The sequence below is a fragment of the Mus caroli genome, chromosome 11 (genome assembly GCF_900094665.2).
Source record: "Mus caroli chromosome 11, CAROLI_EIJ_v1.1, whole genome shotgun sequence".
NCBI classification, from domain to species: domain Eukaryota; kingdom Metazoa; phylum Chordata; class Mammalia; order Rodentia; family Muridae; genus Mus; species Mus caroli.
The window spans coordinates 82,741,495-82,755,750 of record NC_034580.1 but is presented as its reverse complement, the minus strand read 5'-3'; the positions used below and the strand labels follow the sequence as shown (position 1 = coordinate 82,755,750).

General features: G+C 41.3%; 1 protein-coding gene across 4 annotated transcripts in view; it reads right to left on the bottom strand.

Moving 5' to 3' along the window:
• Positions 1-14,256, bottom strand: part of Tex14 (testis expressed 14, intercellular bridge forming factor) — a 159,484-nt gene that overhangs the window by 13,171 nt on the left and 132,057 nt on the right. For 3 of the 4 annotated variants that reach the window (XM_021177802.1, XM_021177801.1, XM_021177804.2), the window contains exons 20-26: positions 11,788-11,869; positions 10,588-10,650; positions 8,492-8,619; positions 7,271-7,476; positions 5,497-5,593; positions 3,831-3,905; positions 287-364 (exon numbers count right to left, since the gene is read on the bottom strand). In XM_021177802.1, coding sequence (XP_021033461.1) covers positions 287-364; positions 3,831-3,905; positions 5,497-5,593; positions 7,271-7,476; positions 8,492-8,619; positions 10,588-10,650; positions 11,788-11,869 — 729 coding nt within the window. The remainder of the gene's footprint in view (positions 1-286; positions 365-3,830; positions 3,906-5,496; positions 5,594-7,270; positions 7,477-8,491; positions 8,620-10,587; positions 10,651-11,787; positions 11,870-14,256) is intronic. The other variant, XM_021177803.1, reaches the window with a different exon arrangement.

The following is a 14,256-nucleotide window of genomic DNA, read 5'->3' as shown; positions in this document are numbered from 1 at the left end:
GCAGACCTATGAAAGGAAGAGGACTAACACTTGCTAATTATTTTAGTGTACCAGGCACCGTGCATAGAGCTATTATGTATCATAATAGAAACTATTATTCCCATTTCACAGATAAGGACAGATGAAGTTCAGAAATGAAATAGTTTGTCACACGACATTAACTGGTGGAATCGAATTAAAATGGAGTTTTACCCAACCTAAGTCACACTTTCCCACATATACCACTATGCTGTTAAGAGATGCATTACACAAAACCTCACGCATAAAGACCTGAGTATGAGCTTACCCTTGTCAGTGACACTCAGATCACGTGCTGTGTTCTCATGTGACGCCATGGATGAGACCTGCTGCTGCTTCAGTTGCTCTGTCACAGTACAAAAGCAGAGGGCGACTTACCCTCCCTTTCCAGACCACACCGTTTTCTAGGACAGTGGCTCTCAGAGGCCAGGCTTCAGACAAGCACTACTGGTCAAACCCAAACCTACTAACTCTGAAACCCCAGCAGTTTAACTCAGCCCTCTTCCATGATTCTGACTCCTGAAAAACTTCAAAGTCACTACTTTAGTACACTCTGAGTTCAAAAGGAATTCTTCAAGTAAGAAAGCCCAAAAAAAACATTTGTTAAAGGGTTTTAAACAATTGATAGTAGATGTGGTAGCACATGCCTACTATTTCAGTACTCAGGAGGCACAAGCAGAAAACCTTCAAGTTTGATGCCAATCTGAACTATATAGCAAGTTCTAGGCTAGCCAGGACGTAGAGTGAGATCCTGTCTCAAAACAAAACAAAACATTAGGAGATATGTGGTGCATATCTCAGGAGGTGGGAGGTGGAAGCAGAAACTTATAAAGGCCAGCCTTGGCTATATACATGGAGTTCAAGGCTAGACTCTATTACATGAAACTTTGTTTCAAACAGTAATAACAGCAAACAAACAAAGGGCTAGCTAGGGTTTGATAGGTTAAGGCAACAAACAACTCCTTCCAACTGTCCTGATCTCCACACATGCTCTATGGAATGTGCATTTATGTATACACACACACACACACACACACACAGTGTAAAAATGCAAACAAGAAAACAGGCTGAGGGTGAGTGTACACCTTTACTACTAGCACTTAGAAGGCAAAGCAGGCACATCTTTGTGAGTTTCAGGCCAGCCAGAATTATACATGTAGACCCTGTCTTAAAAACAAAACAACAAGGACGAGGATGCTGCTGCTGCTGCTGCTGCTAGGTAACACAGAGGTCTACGTGGCAGGTATTAAATATTTATGTACATCAATTCAAGGAGTCATGTTCACAATCCTAACCACATCCCTATGACACTGACTATGTGTGTATGTATTTGGTTTTTCGAGACAGGGTTTCTCTGTGTAGCCCTGGCTGTCCTGGAACTCACTCTGTAGACCAGGCTGGCCTTGAACTCAGAAATCCACCTGCCTCTGCCTCCCGAGTGCTGGATTAAAGGCATACGCCACCACTGCTAGGCAAACTATATTATTTTTATTTCTGGTTTTTAGATGAGGAACAACAACACTGAGACCAGAGCTGAGGAGGGGCCTGGGAGCACAGCTACTGAAATGGGGAAAGTGAAGAGAGGGTTAAGAAACTTTCATAAATGGAAAATTTGAGACTGGGTTCAGGAAATCTTAGCTCTAAAGTTTATGCTCCTAACTTTGATTTTAAAAATAAATTTTAAGATTTCAAATTTTATTTGTGTGTGTTCCACATTTATACTTTGCGTCCACAGAGATCCCTTGAACTGTTCCAGATGCTTCTAAGCCACTACACAGGTGCAAAGAACTAAACCCAGGACCTCTACAAGAGCACTAAGTACCCGTAACTGCTGAGCCAACTCTCCAGCCCCTGATCCTGACTTTATACTCTCAGTAGCAGAGCAATCCACAGATGTCTCCATCTATACTGGCCTATGTCATGTTTTCTTACCATGAATATCTACCATTTCTGCTTCCTTATAAAATGCTCACTAGACCAAGATAAGCATATGCTGAAAACTCAGTGGCTGCTCTCTATTTGCTAGGCTTGTTTCTTTCAAAATGCTCTTCAGAGCAAAGCAGAGACAGCTAGGGCCAACCCAAGCTCATTTTGAGGAGGGGGAGTTATGTCTAGGCAGTGCTGGTCTGCTCCTTTCCTACCTGTAGCTATTTGAATATGCTTGGCCCATGGGAAGTGGCACTATTAAGAGGTGTAGCCTCGTTGGAGGAAGTGTGTCAGTGTTGGGGTAGGTTTTCAGGTCCTATGCTCAAGCCCTCTTCCAGGGCAGAAGAGAACCTCTTCCTAGCTTCCTGCAGAAGAGTCTCCTGGCTGCCTTTGGATCAAGATGTAGAACACTCAGTTCCTACTAGATGTCATGTCTACCTGCACGCTGCCATGCTTCCCACCATAATGATAATGGACTAAACCTCTGAAACTGCAGAACAGCCCCAATAAATGTGTTATTTATAAGAGTTGCCATGGTCATGGTGTCTCTTCACAACAGCCTAAGGAAACCCTAAGGCACTACTGTTAAAACTGCTACCTGACAGCTTTTGAGCTCAACAGTCTCTTGCTGCTCTTAAATGATTACCTATACCCTGAATTCTAAAAGACCTTTCCCTTTAAGGCTCCTGTCAGGGGCCTAGACCTCTGGATGTGAACGCTCAGGAAAAAAAAAAAAAAAAAAAAAAAAAAAAAAAAAACAGAATATATCTTGACAACTCCTAGAGGTCTTTTCAGAAAGGAAAAAAAAATCAGTGATAATGCTATAACTGCCCAAGTTCATTGGGTCAAAGGACAGGCATTGAAGGTTATGCTAAGGAGTCCAGAGGATAGCTATGCTTTAAGCATTAAGTCTTTATTCCTTATGAGTCATAAGACCTCAGAGATTCTGAAAACCAACTGGTGCCCCTTGAGAAACTCTATGTAGGCCCTACACCAAGAACTGGACCATCACAGATCAGAGGAGATGGGCCTCCTAAAGACAAGGGCTATATACTTCCAAGGAATATCTGGTTTGGATTGAAAGGGATATTAACAATTTCTTTTCTTTTCTTTCTTTTTTTTGGTTTTTTTCGAGACAGGGTTTTTCTGTGTAGCCCTGGCTGTCCTGGAACTCACTCTGTAGACCAGGCTGGCCTCAAACTCACAAATCCGCCTGCCTCTCTGCCTCCCGAGTGCTGGGATTAAAGGCGTGCGCCACCACCGCCCGGTTTAACAATTCCTTTAATCAAAGGAGTTTATCATCTAGATGGTGGAACATTTGGAGGCTGAGGCATAAAGACTGAGTAAACTGGCCAGCCTGGCAATGAAGTGCACGCTAGACCAGTCTGAGCTATATAGCAAGACCCTATCTCAAAAAATGAAAATGAAACAAAAACCTGACAAAAATTAGTTCATCACCATAAAACTTCTGAACTTTGTTACTTTGTCCTAGAGACTTTTTTGTTACTTTGTCCTAGAGACTTTTTTGTTACTTTGTCCTAGAGGCTTTCCCATAAACCCTTTTGTAACAAATGACAAAATAAATAGGCCAATTATCCTGGCCACATTGTGGACTACTTGATTCAAAACTGTCCTTCCTGAATTTGTACATTCCTTTTTTGTTTGTTTTCTGAGACAGGGTTTCTCTGTGTGTAGCCCTGAATCTATCTGCCTATGCTTCCCAAGTGCTAGAATCCACGCCCAGCCTGGATTTGTACAATGAACCACAGCTTTATAGTTCTTTTTGTACTCGTACGGATAGCTAAGAAAAAGAAATCATAATGCGGTCAGTAACCATAACCAACAGGGGCCAAGGGGTCCAAAACGGGAACTGGAATACGTCTTACCAATTTCATCAAGCAGCTCCTGAGCTGGTGGTGGAAGTTCATCAAGGTGACGTTGAGAGGTGGCTTCTGCCAGTTCTTAAAAAAGATCAAGGGGAAAACGACTTAACACCCTCCTAGACCTGAATGGCAGTTTTCTAGGCTGTCCATGGCCTTGAGGCTTTCTCAATGGGGAAATAAACCTAAGAGTAGGAAGGCACCTAACATAACATTCTTAGTAGAGGCTTCCTTAATATCTGACGGCCTCTACTCTCCACTTTCATCCCACGTATGCCACTCTGCCTAGGACACTTGAGTCAGATAAGGTGCAGATCCTTACTAAGAGGCTTCGGGATGATTTGGAGCAGGCTGTTAGAGAAACAGAGGTTATGGACCAGACAACATGAACAAAAACACAAAGCAGAAGGCTGTTCTCTGTAGGCTATCAGGCCAGGAGATATGGACGCAACCATATTTTGGGCCTTTTCCCAAGTGCTCAATTATATATAATAAACCCTTTAACATGACATACAGAACTTCTTTTCCCTGGAGAAACTCCAAGAGCTATAACAAAGGTCTTAGACATTGAAATTACTGCAACAAAAACAATTTGCTCTGGAAGGTTTTAGCATTCTTGTATGATTTGAAAACTGTCTTCTAAGAAATCTATTCTAAGGAAAGGATCAGAGATTTAAATAAGGCACATGCACAAAGGATAAACCTTGGAAAACAATATAAATTTTCAAATAAGAGAAAGGTTAAATAATATATAGAGTATATTATTATGTAGCTTCTATATAATATATATTTATTATCATTCTTAATTACATATAAGTACATATATAATTACTAATTACAAGAGGAAATGCTTGAAACACAATTAGTCTTTACTGTTTATAAGGAAGTATTTCTAGAATCTCTTAGCCTGGCAATACCAAAATCCATGGATGCTCAAGTTTCTTATACAAAGTGATATAGTGTTTGATGGCTTATAATAACACCTAATATAATGTAAATGCTATGTAAATCATTAGTATATTATACTATTTAGTTAGGGAAGAAAGATGAAACAAAGCAGCTACACATGTTCAATACAGCAATCTTTTTCCAATTCTCTTCATTGGCCACTAGCTAAACTCATGGATATGGAACTAACAGGTAAGGATGCTGAGCTCGCCAAGGCGAAATGTAGTCTAAAACTGCTATATGGCACAGTATAGTAAAATATAGTAAATATTAGTAAAACTATGAAACCAACAGTGTACCACAACTGTATGACACAGCAAGCTATGCTGTGATTACATAATCATTTCGTTTTTAAAACATGTTCTTATTCTTATTCACCTAGTTTTCTATAATGAATATGTTTTACTTTTTTGTTTGTTTGTTTGTTTTGTTGTTTTTGTTTTTGTTTTTGTAGACAGGGTTTCTTTCTCTGTATATCCCTGGCTGTCCTGGAACTCACTCTGTAGACCAGGCTGGCCTCGAACTCAGAAATTTGCCTGCCTCTGCCTCCCAAGTGCTGGGATTAAAGGCGTGCGCCACCATGCCTGGCTTGATTTACTTTTATAATCAGAGAAAATAACATTTTGTTTAAACCAAATATCACATCGAAGATTGATGAACATCACCCTAAGCTTTCGTAAACCGGCTTGCTGTTATGAACTTCTTTAATGTTAAACAAGGGTACCTCCGGGTAGGCTCTTCCTCTTGGTAGCATGAGTTGATGTTACAAACGCCGCAGAAACGTTAGAAGAGCCAGTCCCACTCAACATACACAATCTCTTCTATAAAAATAAGACAAAATGTGGTAATTAATATGTGCACTGAGTAAAAAGACACATTTAGCTCATTCCTTGCCATTTATTTTGGACAGTAAATTACAAATTCTACAAGTCACCTCTTCTGGGAAGCCTTCTCAACTTTGTTTGCTGAGCATTTAGCAATCACACTATGCCTGTCTTCCTCATTAAGGCATTGGTGACTTTGAGATAGGGTCTGTGTCTTTCTTATTTAGGTTTGGATATGGCACCTGACCCTTAGACTCTTACCAGTTAACAGTCCACTGAGTAAGAGGGTAAGATTCCTACTTACTTCCTCACTTGTAAGTGGAACTTTTGTGAGCCAAATATCAAAATAACATTTACAATCAATTTTCCATTAAGTCCTAAAGAAAATAACCAGTCCGCTTCTATCGGGTGTCACAGTTAGCTTCAATAGTCACCTTGATATACCTAGCAAAAGGGAACCTTAGTTGAAAAACTGCCACCAACAGATCTGCCTCTAGGCATGTCTGAGGCATTTTCTTAATTGCTAATTGTTGTAGGAAGCCTTAGACCACCGTGGGCAGGCAGTGCTATCCCTAGGCAGGTGGCCCAGACTATAAAAGTAGTTGAAGAAGCCAGAGGAGAAAGCCAGTGAACAATTGTGATTTACGTGAGAATGGCTTTCATGGGCTCCTATATTTGAATATCTGGTTTCTAGCTGGTGGACTGTTTAGGAAGGATTAAGAGGTGTGGCCTTATTGAAGAATGTGTATCACTTAGGGTGAGCTTTGAGGGTCCAAAAGCCCATGCCAGGCCCAGTTTGTGCTCTCTCACTGCAACTTGTGAGTCAGATGTGAGATCTCAGCTACTGCTTTAGTTGTCAAACCTGCCTGCCTGCCATGATGGTCATGGACTAACTCCCTGAAACTGTACGCAAGCCCCTGGCTAAATTCTTCCTATTATAAGTTTCTTTGGTCATGGTATGTATTACAGCAATAGCAGTAACCATGACAAAAATGTTTCTCCATGGTTTCTGCATCAGATCTTACCACCAAGTTACTGCCTTGAGTTCCTACCTTGGCTTCCCTGGAGGGAGGACTATAACCTATAGGTCAAATTAACTCAGCAGTTGGTTTTGGCCAATGTTTTATCTGAGAAACAGAAATCAAACTAGTAGAGCAGGTCAGTCAAAAGTTCTAGGGGTTTTCTGTTTGTCAAGACAGTGTTTCTTTGTGGAACAGCCCTGGCTGTCCTGGAACTCACTCTGTAGACCAGGACAGCCTCAAACTCAGAGATAAGCCTGCCTCTGCCTCCCAAGTGCTGGGATTAAAGGTGTGTACCATCACCTCCTAGCCAGCTAAAAGGGTTTTAATAAGCATCACTGAGCAGAAATTTGTGGCTTTCTTTAAAAACGGAACTTCTGCAATGTGAGTGAGACAGAAGAGAGAGCACGTGGATGAGGGGAAGGTGGCAGACATGAGCTCTCCCTGCAACCAGCACTCGAGGAAGCAGCAGGCATCAAGAAGCAAAGTGGAACTCTTCCACAATGCAGTCTCTGGAGAGGAAGCCCAGGGACACCTGGGAGGAGTCTAGCCTATTCCATGTTTCTCAACAAATCTGGAGAAACCTTAGCCCTTTCGGTCACTAAGGGCTTTGGACTGACCTCATGAAAGTGTAGAACAAAACTCGGGCACTTACGCAGTCAGTCAGCTTGGCAGGTAGGCTTTTAGAAGAAGCGAGGAGTGATTCCAGGCTCTTGGCTCTCTCTCGGACACTTGTAAATTTGGCAGACAAAGTTCTCATAGCTTCTTGACCATTCCAACAAAATGTAGATCCTCTTTCAACATGAAATGTGGTATTTTCAAGGCAGTCTTCATAGTGACTAGCAGCTGAGGAAATCGACTCTAGGAGAAAAGAGGGCAATAAATGTCTAAATTCTTTACACTGTAAACGAAACAACCACAAAACTATAACAATCCCAGGAATTTTCCAAACTGCTAATAACTGAAACAACCATGAATCTGAGACAGCTACTCCAGTCTAAAACTCTGTATTCTAGGTTCTCAAGGCATACGTGTACACACAATCACACACACACACATGTAAACTTGGTTATCAAAATGAAATAAAGGGAAATTAAACCACAAATTTACTAGAATTAAGAACAAATAAATATAAATATTTTATGCTGGTTATGTCTGGTAGCAGAATTCAAGGACTGTATGTTTTGGAAGGAGGTAGTGTTTTCAAAATGCAGTGTTTCTATAGTTACTGCAGAGGTGCTTGTGCACTGGAATGTTGGACTACTCAACCTAACACTAACCTTCAGACATTATGCACAGCACCAGCACTGTCACTTTTAATGGAACTCGGGATCAGGACCCACTGCCTTACTTTCCTTGCATTCGCAAAGAAAAGTTAAAAAACTGTGAATCGATAAAGGAAACTGGTTTGTTAGTTTTACTGAGTGGGGGGAAAGAATGAATTCCTAATTTCTCTCTACTATGTCTGGGCAATTTTGCATTTTATGTAAAATCATGAGAGAGTCTAGTGCTGTGGGTCTATTTCAGTGGTAAAGAACTTGCTTGGTTCTACAAAGTCCAACATTTGATCTCTAATATTAACAGAAAGCAAACAAAAACCAACTCATGAGATATGGATATTTAACTATGGGAATGAAATCAACTATTCCTAAGGCTGAAACCCAACTTTCCTCTATTTGTAGTAGGCTGTCTCCAGCAGGGTGGGTCTGTAACACCACACCTCTACCTGGCAGGCCACGGGATAACTGTTTAGTTCTCTTTAAAAACACCTTTGGCTCTGGAAGAAAGCAGTCATCCTGACTTATGTCCAGTCGCGGCAAACAGCAAAGGCCTGTGAATTCCTCTTCTAAAACCATTCTTCCCTGTGCATGATTACCTGGGCTGAGCGGAGTACTGGCACTAGTAGGTGCATGTTTTAATTTGGGTGTTTTGCATGAGGTTTCCTTAAAACAGCCGGCTTGATCATAGGTGATGCTGGACAAGTCTTGAATGTCTGTCAGTGATCTAAAGAATTAAGAACACATAATAAGCTGGTCATAGTGGCACAACCGTGTTATCCCAGTAGTTTTGAGGCTAAGGCAGGAGGATTGCCATGACTTCAAGGTCATCCAAAGCTACACAGTTCAAAGCCAACCTGAATTACATTGCAAGATTCAATCTTAAAAGGAAAAAAGAAAAGGTACAAAGTAACTGTGAGATGTGAGGAGATGTTTGGAAAAACAGAATAATACATTCCTGATAAGAACATCTTTTATTTTGATAAGTTTGAACTCACCATGGCTGGCCTTTAACTTATGATCTTATGGCTTCAGGCTCCTTAATCTAGGGAGTGCAGATATATACCACCATGTCCTGCTCTAATAAGAACTTTTAGAGTATATTCCTGGTAAAACTATTACTTGTCAATACATTTTAGACTATCTTAAAGAAAATATTAAGAAGTACCTTTAAGCTGGGCAGTGGTGGCATATGCCTTAATTCCAGCACTAAGGAGGTAGAGGCAAATGAATCTTTGAGTTCCAGAATAGCCAGAGCTACTTAGAAAAGCCTCGTCTGGGAAAACAAAACAAACAAAGGTGGTGGGAGAGAAATATCTTTAAAAGTGGGGCTGGAGAGATGGCTCAGCAGGTTCAGCTCCCAGCACTCACAAGACTGAACATATCTGCAACTCCAGTTCCAGGGGAATCCAATGTCATCATCTGGCCTTCTTGGGCATTGCATACAAGCAATATACACACTTGCATGCAAAACACGAGTAAAAATAAAATAAAATTTAAAGATACCTATCTTTAAAAAAGATTCTGGGAGAGAGAGAGAGAGAGAGAGAGAGAGAGAGAGAGAGAGAAAGGAAGGAAGGAAGGAAGAAAGAAAGAAACAGAGACAGAGAGACTAATTGATTGAGATTCTGGGACCAGGAGTAATAGACGCTTACCTATGTATGCCCTTAATTTCAACACTTGGGAGGCTGAGGCAGAAGGACTGCTGCAGGCCAGACTACAAGCCCCACAGATTGCCTCCACTTTGAGGCTAGCCTAGGCTACAGTGATTAAAAAAAAAAAAAAACCCAAACCAAAACAACAAACAGCTGGGGTGGGTGGGGGCAGGGGATATGAACATGTCCATAACCCTCTCATTATCAAGAAACAAACAACAAACAAAAAGAGACACTGAGCTAGGGAGGTGGTATGGTAGCAGAGCACTTGCCAAGCACGTGACAAACAGGCCCTGGAGTTATAGTCTGGGAACCACAAAACAAAAAAAAATACATAACTTGTAACATATTTTGGCTGATAAAAATAAATTATTCCCATTTATGAAAAGATATTTATATAGAAAGTACATTAATCTATCTTAGGTAGTAAACTTATTAGCATCATAATTACCATTGCTCTACGTCCTTGATTATAAGATGCTATTAGCTTTTTGATGAAAGAAGAAAGATATTTATATTAAATATATCTATCGTAAGAATAGGAGCTATAAAGATGCTCCAAGGACAAAGGCACTTGCTGCACAAGCTTGGCAGCCTGAGTGTGATCCTGGAATCCACATAAATGTACAAGTACAGAACCAACTCTATAGTGTCCTCTCACTCCACATGGGTATCATGGCATACCTGACTATCTTAACAACAACAACAATAATAATAATAAAATAATAATAGAGGCTGGTCTCAAACTCAGAAATCTGCCTGCCTCTGCCTCCCAAGTGCTGGGATTAAAGGCAAGCTCCATCACCACCTGGCTTTTTTGGTTTTTCGAGACAGGGTTTCTCTGTGTAGTCCTGGCTGTCCTGGAACTCACTTTGTAGACCAGGCTGGCCTCGAACTCAGAAATCCGCCTGCCTCTGCCTCCCAAGTGCTGGGATTAAAGACGTGTGCCACCACGCCCGGCAGAATACAGATTCTTACAAACAAAGAAGTATTTCCATAAAACTATACAAATATCCTTAGCTACTTTTTGGTGGCCATACATGTTTTTCTCTTTCAGTTCCTTTGGCGTCTCCCCTAATGTTTCGTCTTGTTTGTCTTCAGCACTGTGAGAGAAAAAGTAAGAACATTAATGAGTTCCTCGCCAGTCTAGTACATTAATGTGGCACCAGTTCACCAGCCTAGGGTAAGAGGCAATGGAAAAGCACTAAGTTCAGAAGCAGAAAATGTAGTTTATAGTTCTGGTCCCAATGTTCACTAGTCACACGCTCTCTGGCATCACTGGATCTCAATTCTTCTTTATCTCAAAGGGTGACCCCAGCTCTGAAATAAGCCAGCTGGTTTATATGACAGAGAGCAAGCTCCTTAAAAAGCCAGTGGAATACAGGAACTTTGCTGGGAGGCAGACACTGGAGCAACAGGCACAGACAGGAGGCTTCAGCAACTGTGACACAGCTTCCTGGTATAGAGAACCAAGAAAGGCCTGCACTAAGAAACTCCAGAAGAGATACTGAAAACAAATGACCCATTTCTACTTCAACCAATGCTTAAGCTTCAATTTCAATACTCATGGATATAGAATTACAAGCAGATCCCACACTAAATCTTTTCCTATGTCTTTACAAAGGGAAAAGACACACAGGCTGGTGTATGTGTCTCTCTCTATATAGCCTTAACTGTCCTGGAACTCAATCTGTAGACCAGGCTAGCCTTTAACTCAAGAGATTCGATTACTTCTGTCTCCTTAGTGCTGGGGTTAAAGGCACGTGCCACCAGTACTTGGCTTATAATTTTAATTCCTATGTCAGTAGTCTCAGAATCATCATTTCAATTTTATTTAATCATTTATTTTAAGATCAGGTTTCACTATATATCCCTTGCCTGTTCTGAAATTTGCTATGTAGACAGGTTGGCCTTAAACTTATAATGCTGGGATTAAAAGTCTATGCCACCAGGCCTGAATTTATCATTCCTGTTTTAAAGGTGTTACAGCAGAAAGGCAGAGACCTATAACCAAAGTCATATGGATAGAATGTCAAAAGCCAGGATCTCAATACAAATAATTAACTCCTTTTCACTACCTGTCAAATTCTGCTGAACAGAGCCTAATATTTTTAAGTTGCTCAAAGCTAATTTGTATAGTGGGTAATACATTTGAAGGCAAGCAATACATAAATCTAATCCCTTTCACCAATGAACATTGCTTCTGAACCTTAAAGTGAGGAAGAAAATAACAGACATACCATTGAATAGCTTGAAACTGAGGCTTGGTCAAAATCTCAGCATTCTTTCCAAATATTTCTCTTATTTGGAAATTTTCTTCAACTGAAATGATAAAGAAATATATTTTTACTTTAATCCCAGCACTTGGGAGTCAGAGGCAGGCAGATCTCTGAGTTCAAGGCCAGTCTGGTTTACATTGTGAGTTCCAGGACAACCAGAGCTACATAGTGAGACCCTGTCCCAAAAAATAAATCAATAGATGATGATGATGATGATGACGATGACGACGACAATCATCATCTGGGTTGGGCTTTAAGCAGAAGCTCGTGCTCAGAAGTTTAACAGCCTAAACTAGGTCTCTGGAAAGAACCCAACTAAAAATTGTCTTCGGGTTTCTACATGTGTGCCATGCTGTATGTGTAAACTCAATGAGAACTATATACCAACACTCAAAATACAACCAAGCGATTTACCAGCTTTTTGCATGTAACAGTTATTTCTGGAAACAAATGTTATTTTGTCTTTTCAAAGCACACTGCCTGTATTCTTGTAAATAGTCTCCAGGGGGCGCTTTTCACTTAAGATTTTAAATCCAAAGGGTTTTAGCTCAGTGGTAGAGTGCTTGAGCAAGATCCTCAACTCCAGGGATTTGGGGTAAAGATTAACTGAAGATTCCCAAAACAACAAAAAACTGTGCCTCTTAGCGATCACCACAGTTTATAGAGAGGGGAGCAGGGGGTGGGCAAAGACTGAAAGGTAGTTCAGTAACCTTCTGATCTCCAGGATCAAGGGTCTGAAGTCAGTCTTGCCCTGTTCTCTGTAAGATGCTTCTCAACTATGTAGGCAAACAGATCAGAACTCATTTCCTTCTCACGGTTAAGCTGTCCCACAGAAACAGTGGCAAATTCTGACTCCAGGTGCTCATAACTACCCAATGCCCAACAACCAGGTGGCTGGTGGGCACCAGAAGGCCCACCGTTGCCTATGGCAGACACACAAGAAGCTCTGAAACCCAACTAGTAGAGTAACATTGGGGGCTGAGATTCCTCTTCCTGTGACATTCCTTTTAAAAGGTAAACCTTGAGAAAACATAAACTAACAACCACAATTTATTACTGTTTTGACCATGAGCTATAGGCCAAGGCTATACAGAAGAAAGTCAGCGGCAGAACAGGCTGAGAACCAACAGGGATCCCATTGCACTTCTGCCACAATAGGAAGGGGTTGGTTATATATCAGAGTCCTAAGTGGGAGGAGGGGTAGAGAAAGGCTGTAAGAACAGAACAAACTAGAAGCCTTCGGGTTTTTCATACACTTTAGATGTTTGTTTAGAACTGGCCCTCATTTTCTGTTCTATCTGTCCTACCATGCCTTTACCTTACAAAAGACTCCTCCAAATCAAAGAGGCCATGTTTATGGACCAGACCCACAGGAAGTGATCATGAGTAAAGACTGCAGGAAAAGGTGGTGTCTCTAGAGTCTGGGGTCTTTTAGTATACATATCCCGAGTCCTGAGAGTGCTATTTCATCTAAAAGCCTGCAGCTTTTGCAGTACTAGGACTGAACCCAAGGACTTACCCATGCCAAGCAGATACTGCCCCATGTGCCTTGGGTATTACTTGTGTATTATCACTTACACCTGATACGTGTTCATGTGTATGCACACAGTGCACGGGCATGTGGAGGCCAGAGGTCAACTTCAACTGCTCTATCTCAGGAGCAACACCTTTTTTTGAGACAGGGTCACTCGCTGGGTTGGAGTTTGCAAAGGGGATAGGCTGGCAGGCCAGGAAGCCCCAGGCTCCATCTGTATCCATTTCCCTGGTGATGAGAGTACAAGTGGGCTACCATGCCAGGCTTTTTCACATGGGCTCTGGGAACCAAAATGAGGCTCTTGTGCTTGCATGGCAAGCACTTCATCACCTGAGCTGTATCTCCATCCAGCCTCAGCTCTAGCTTTTAACTCTGGTTTAAAAATACATGATGCATACGCCAAGAGGGCAAATTATACAGTGTTTAAAAGCATCTCTAGCAGTGCTAACATTCACTTCCCTGCCTGCTGGTCCAATGTTGCTTTCTTATGTAATGGAAAGTTCCTTATAAATAACATAGGAATCAAGGGCTGCTAGCAGGACACAGTGGCAAAGGCCTGCTATTCCAGTACTCAAAAGGCTGATGCACAAAGATCATGAGTTGAAAGTCAATGTGGGGGACCAAATAGTGAAACTTTGTCATTAAGAGAGAGGGAAAAAATTTAAAAAGAGGAGGGGTTGTAGGGAAAATGGCTCAGCAGGTAAAGACCCTTGCCGCCATGCCTGATAACCTTAATTAGGATCCCAGGACCAATGTGGTGGAAGTAGAGAATTGACTTTCTCAAGTTGTCTTCTGATATCCACATGTGTACCCCTCATGCTCATATATACATACATACATACAAACAAAAAACTGAAAGTTAACAAAAAAGAGGCGACTCTCTTAGACAAGTCTAC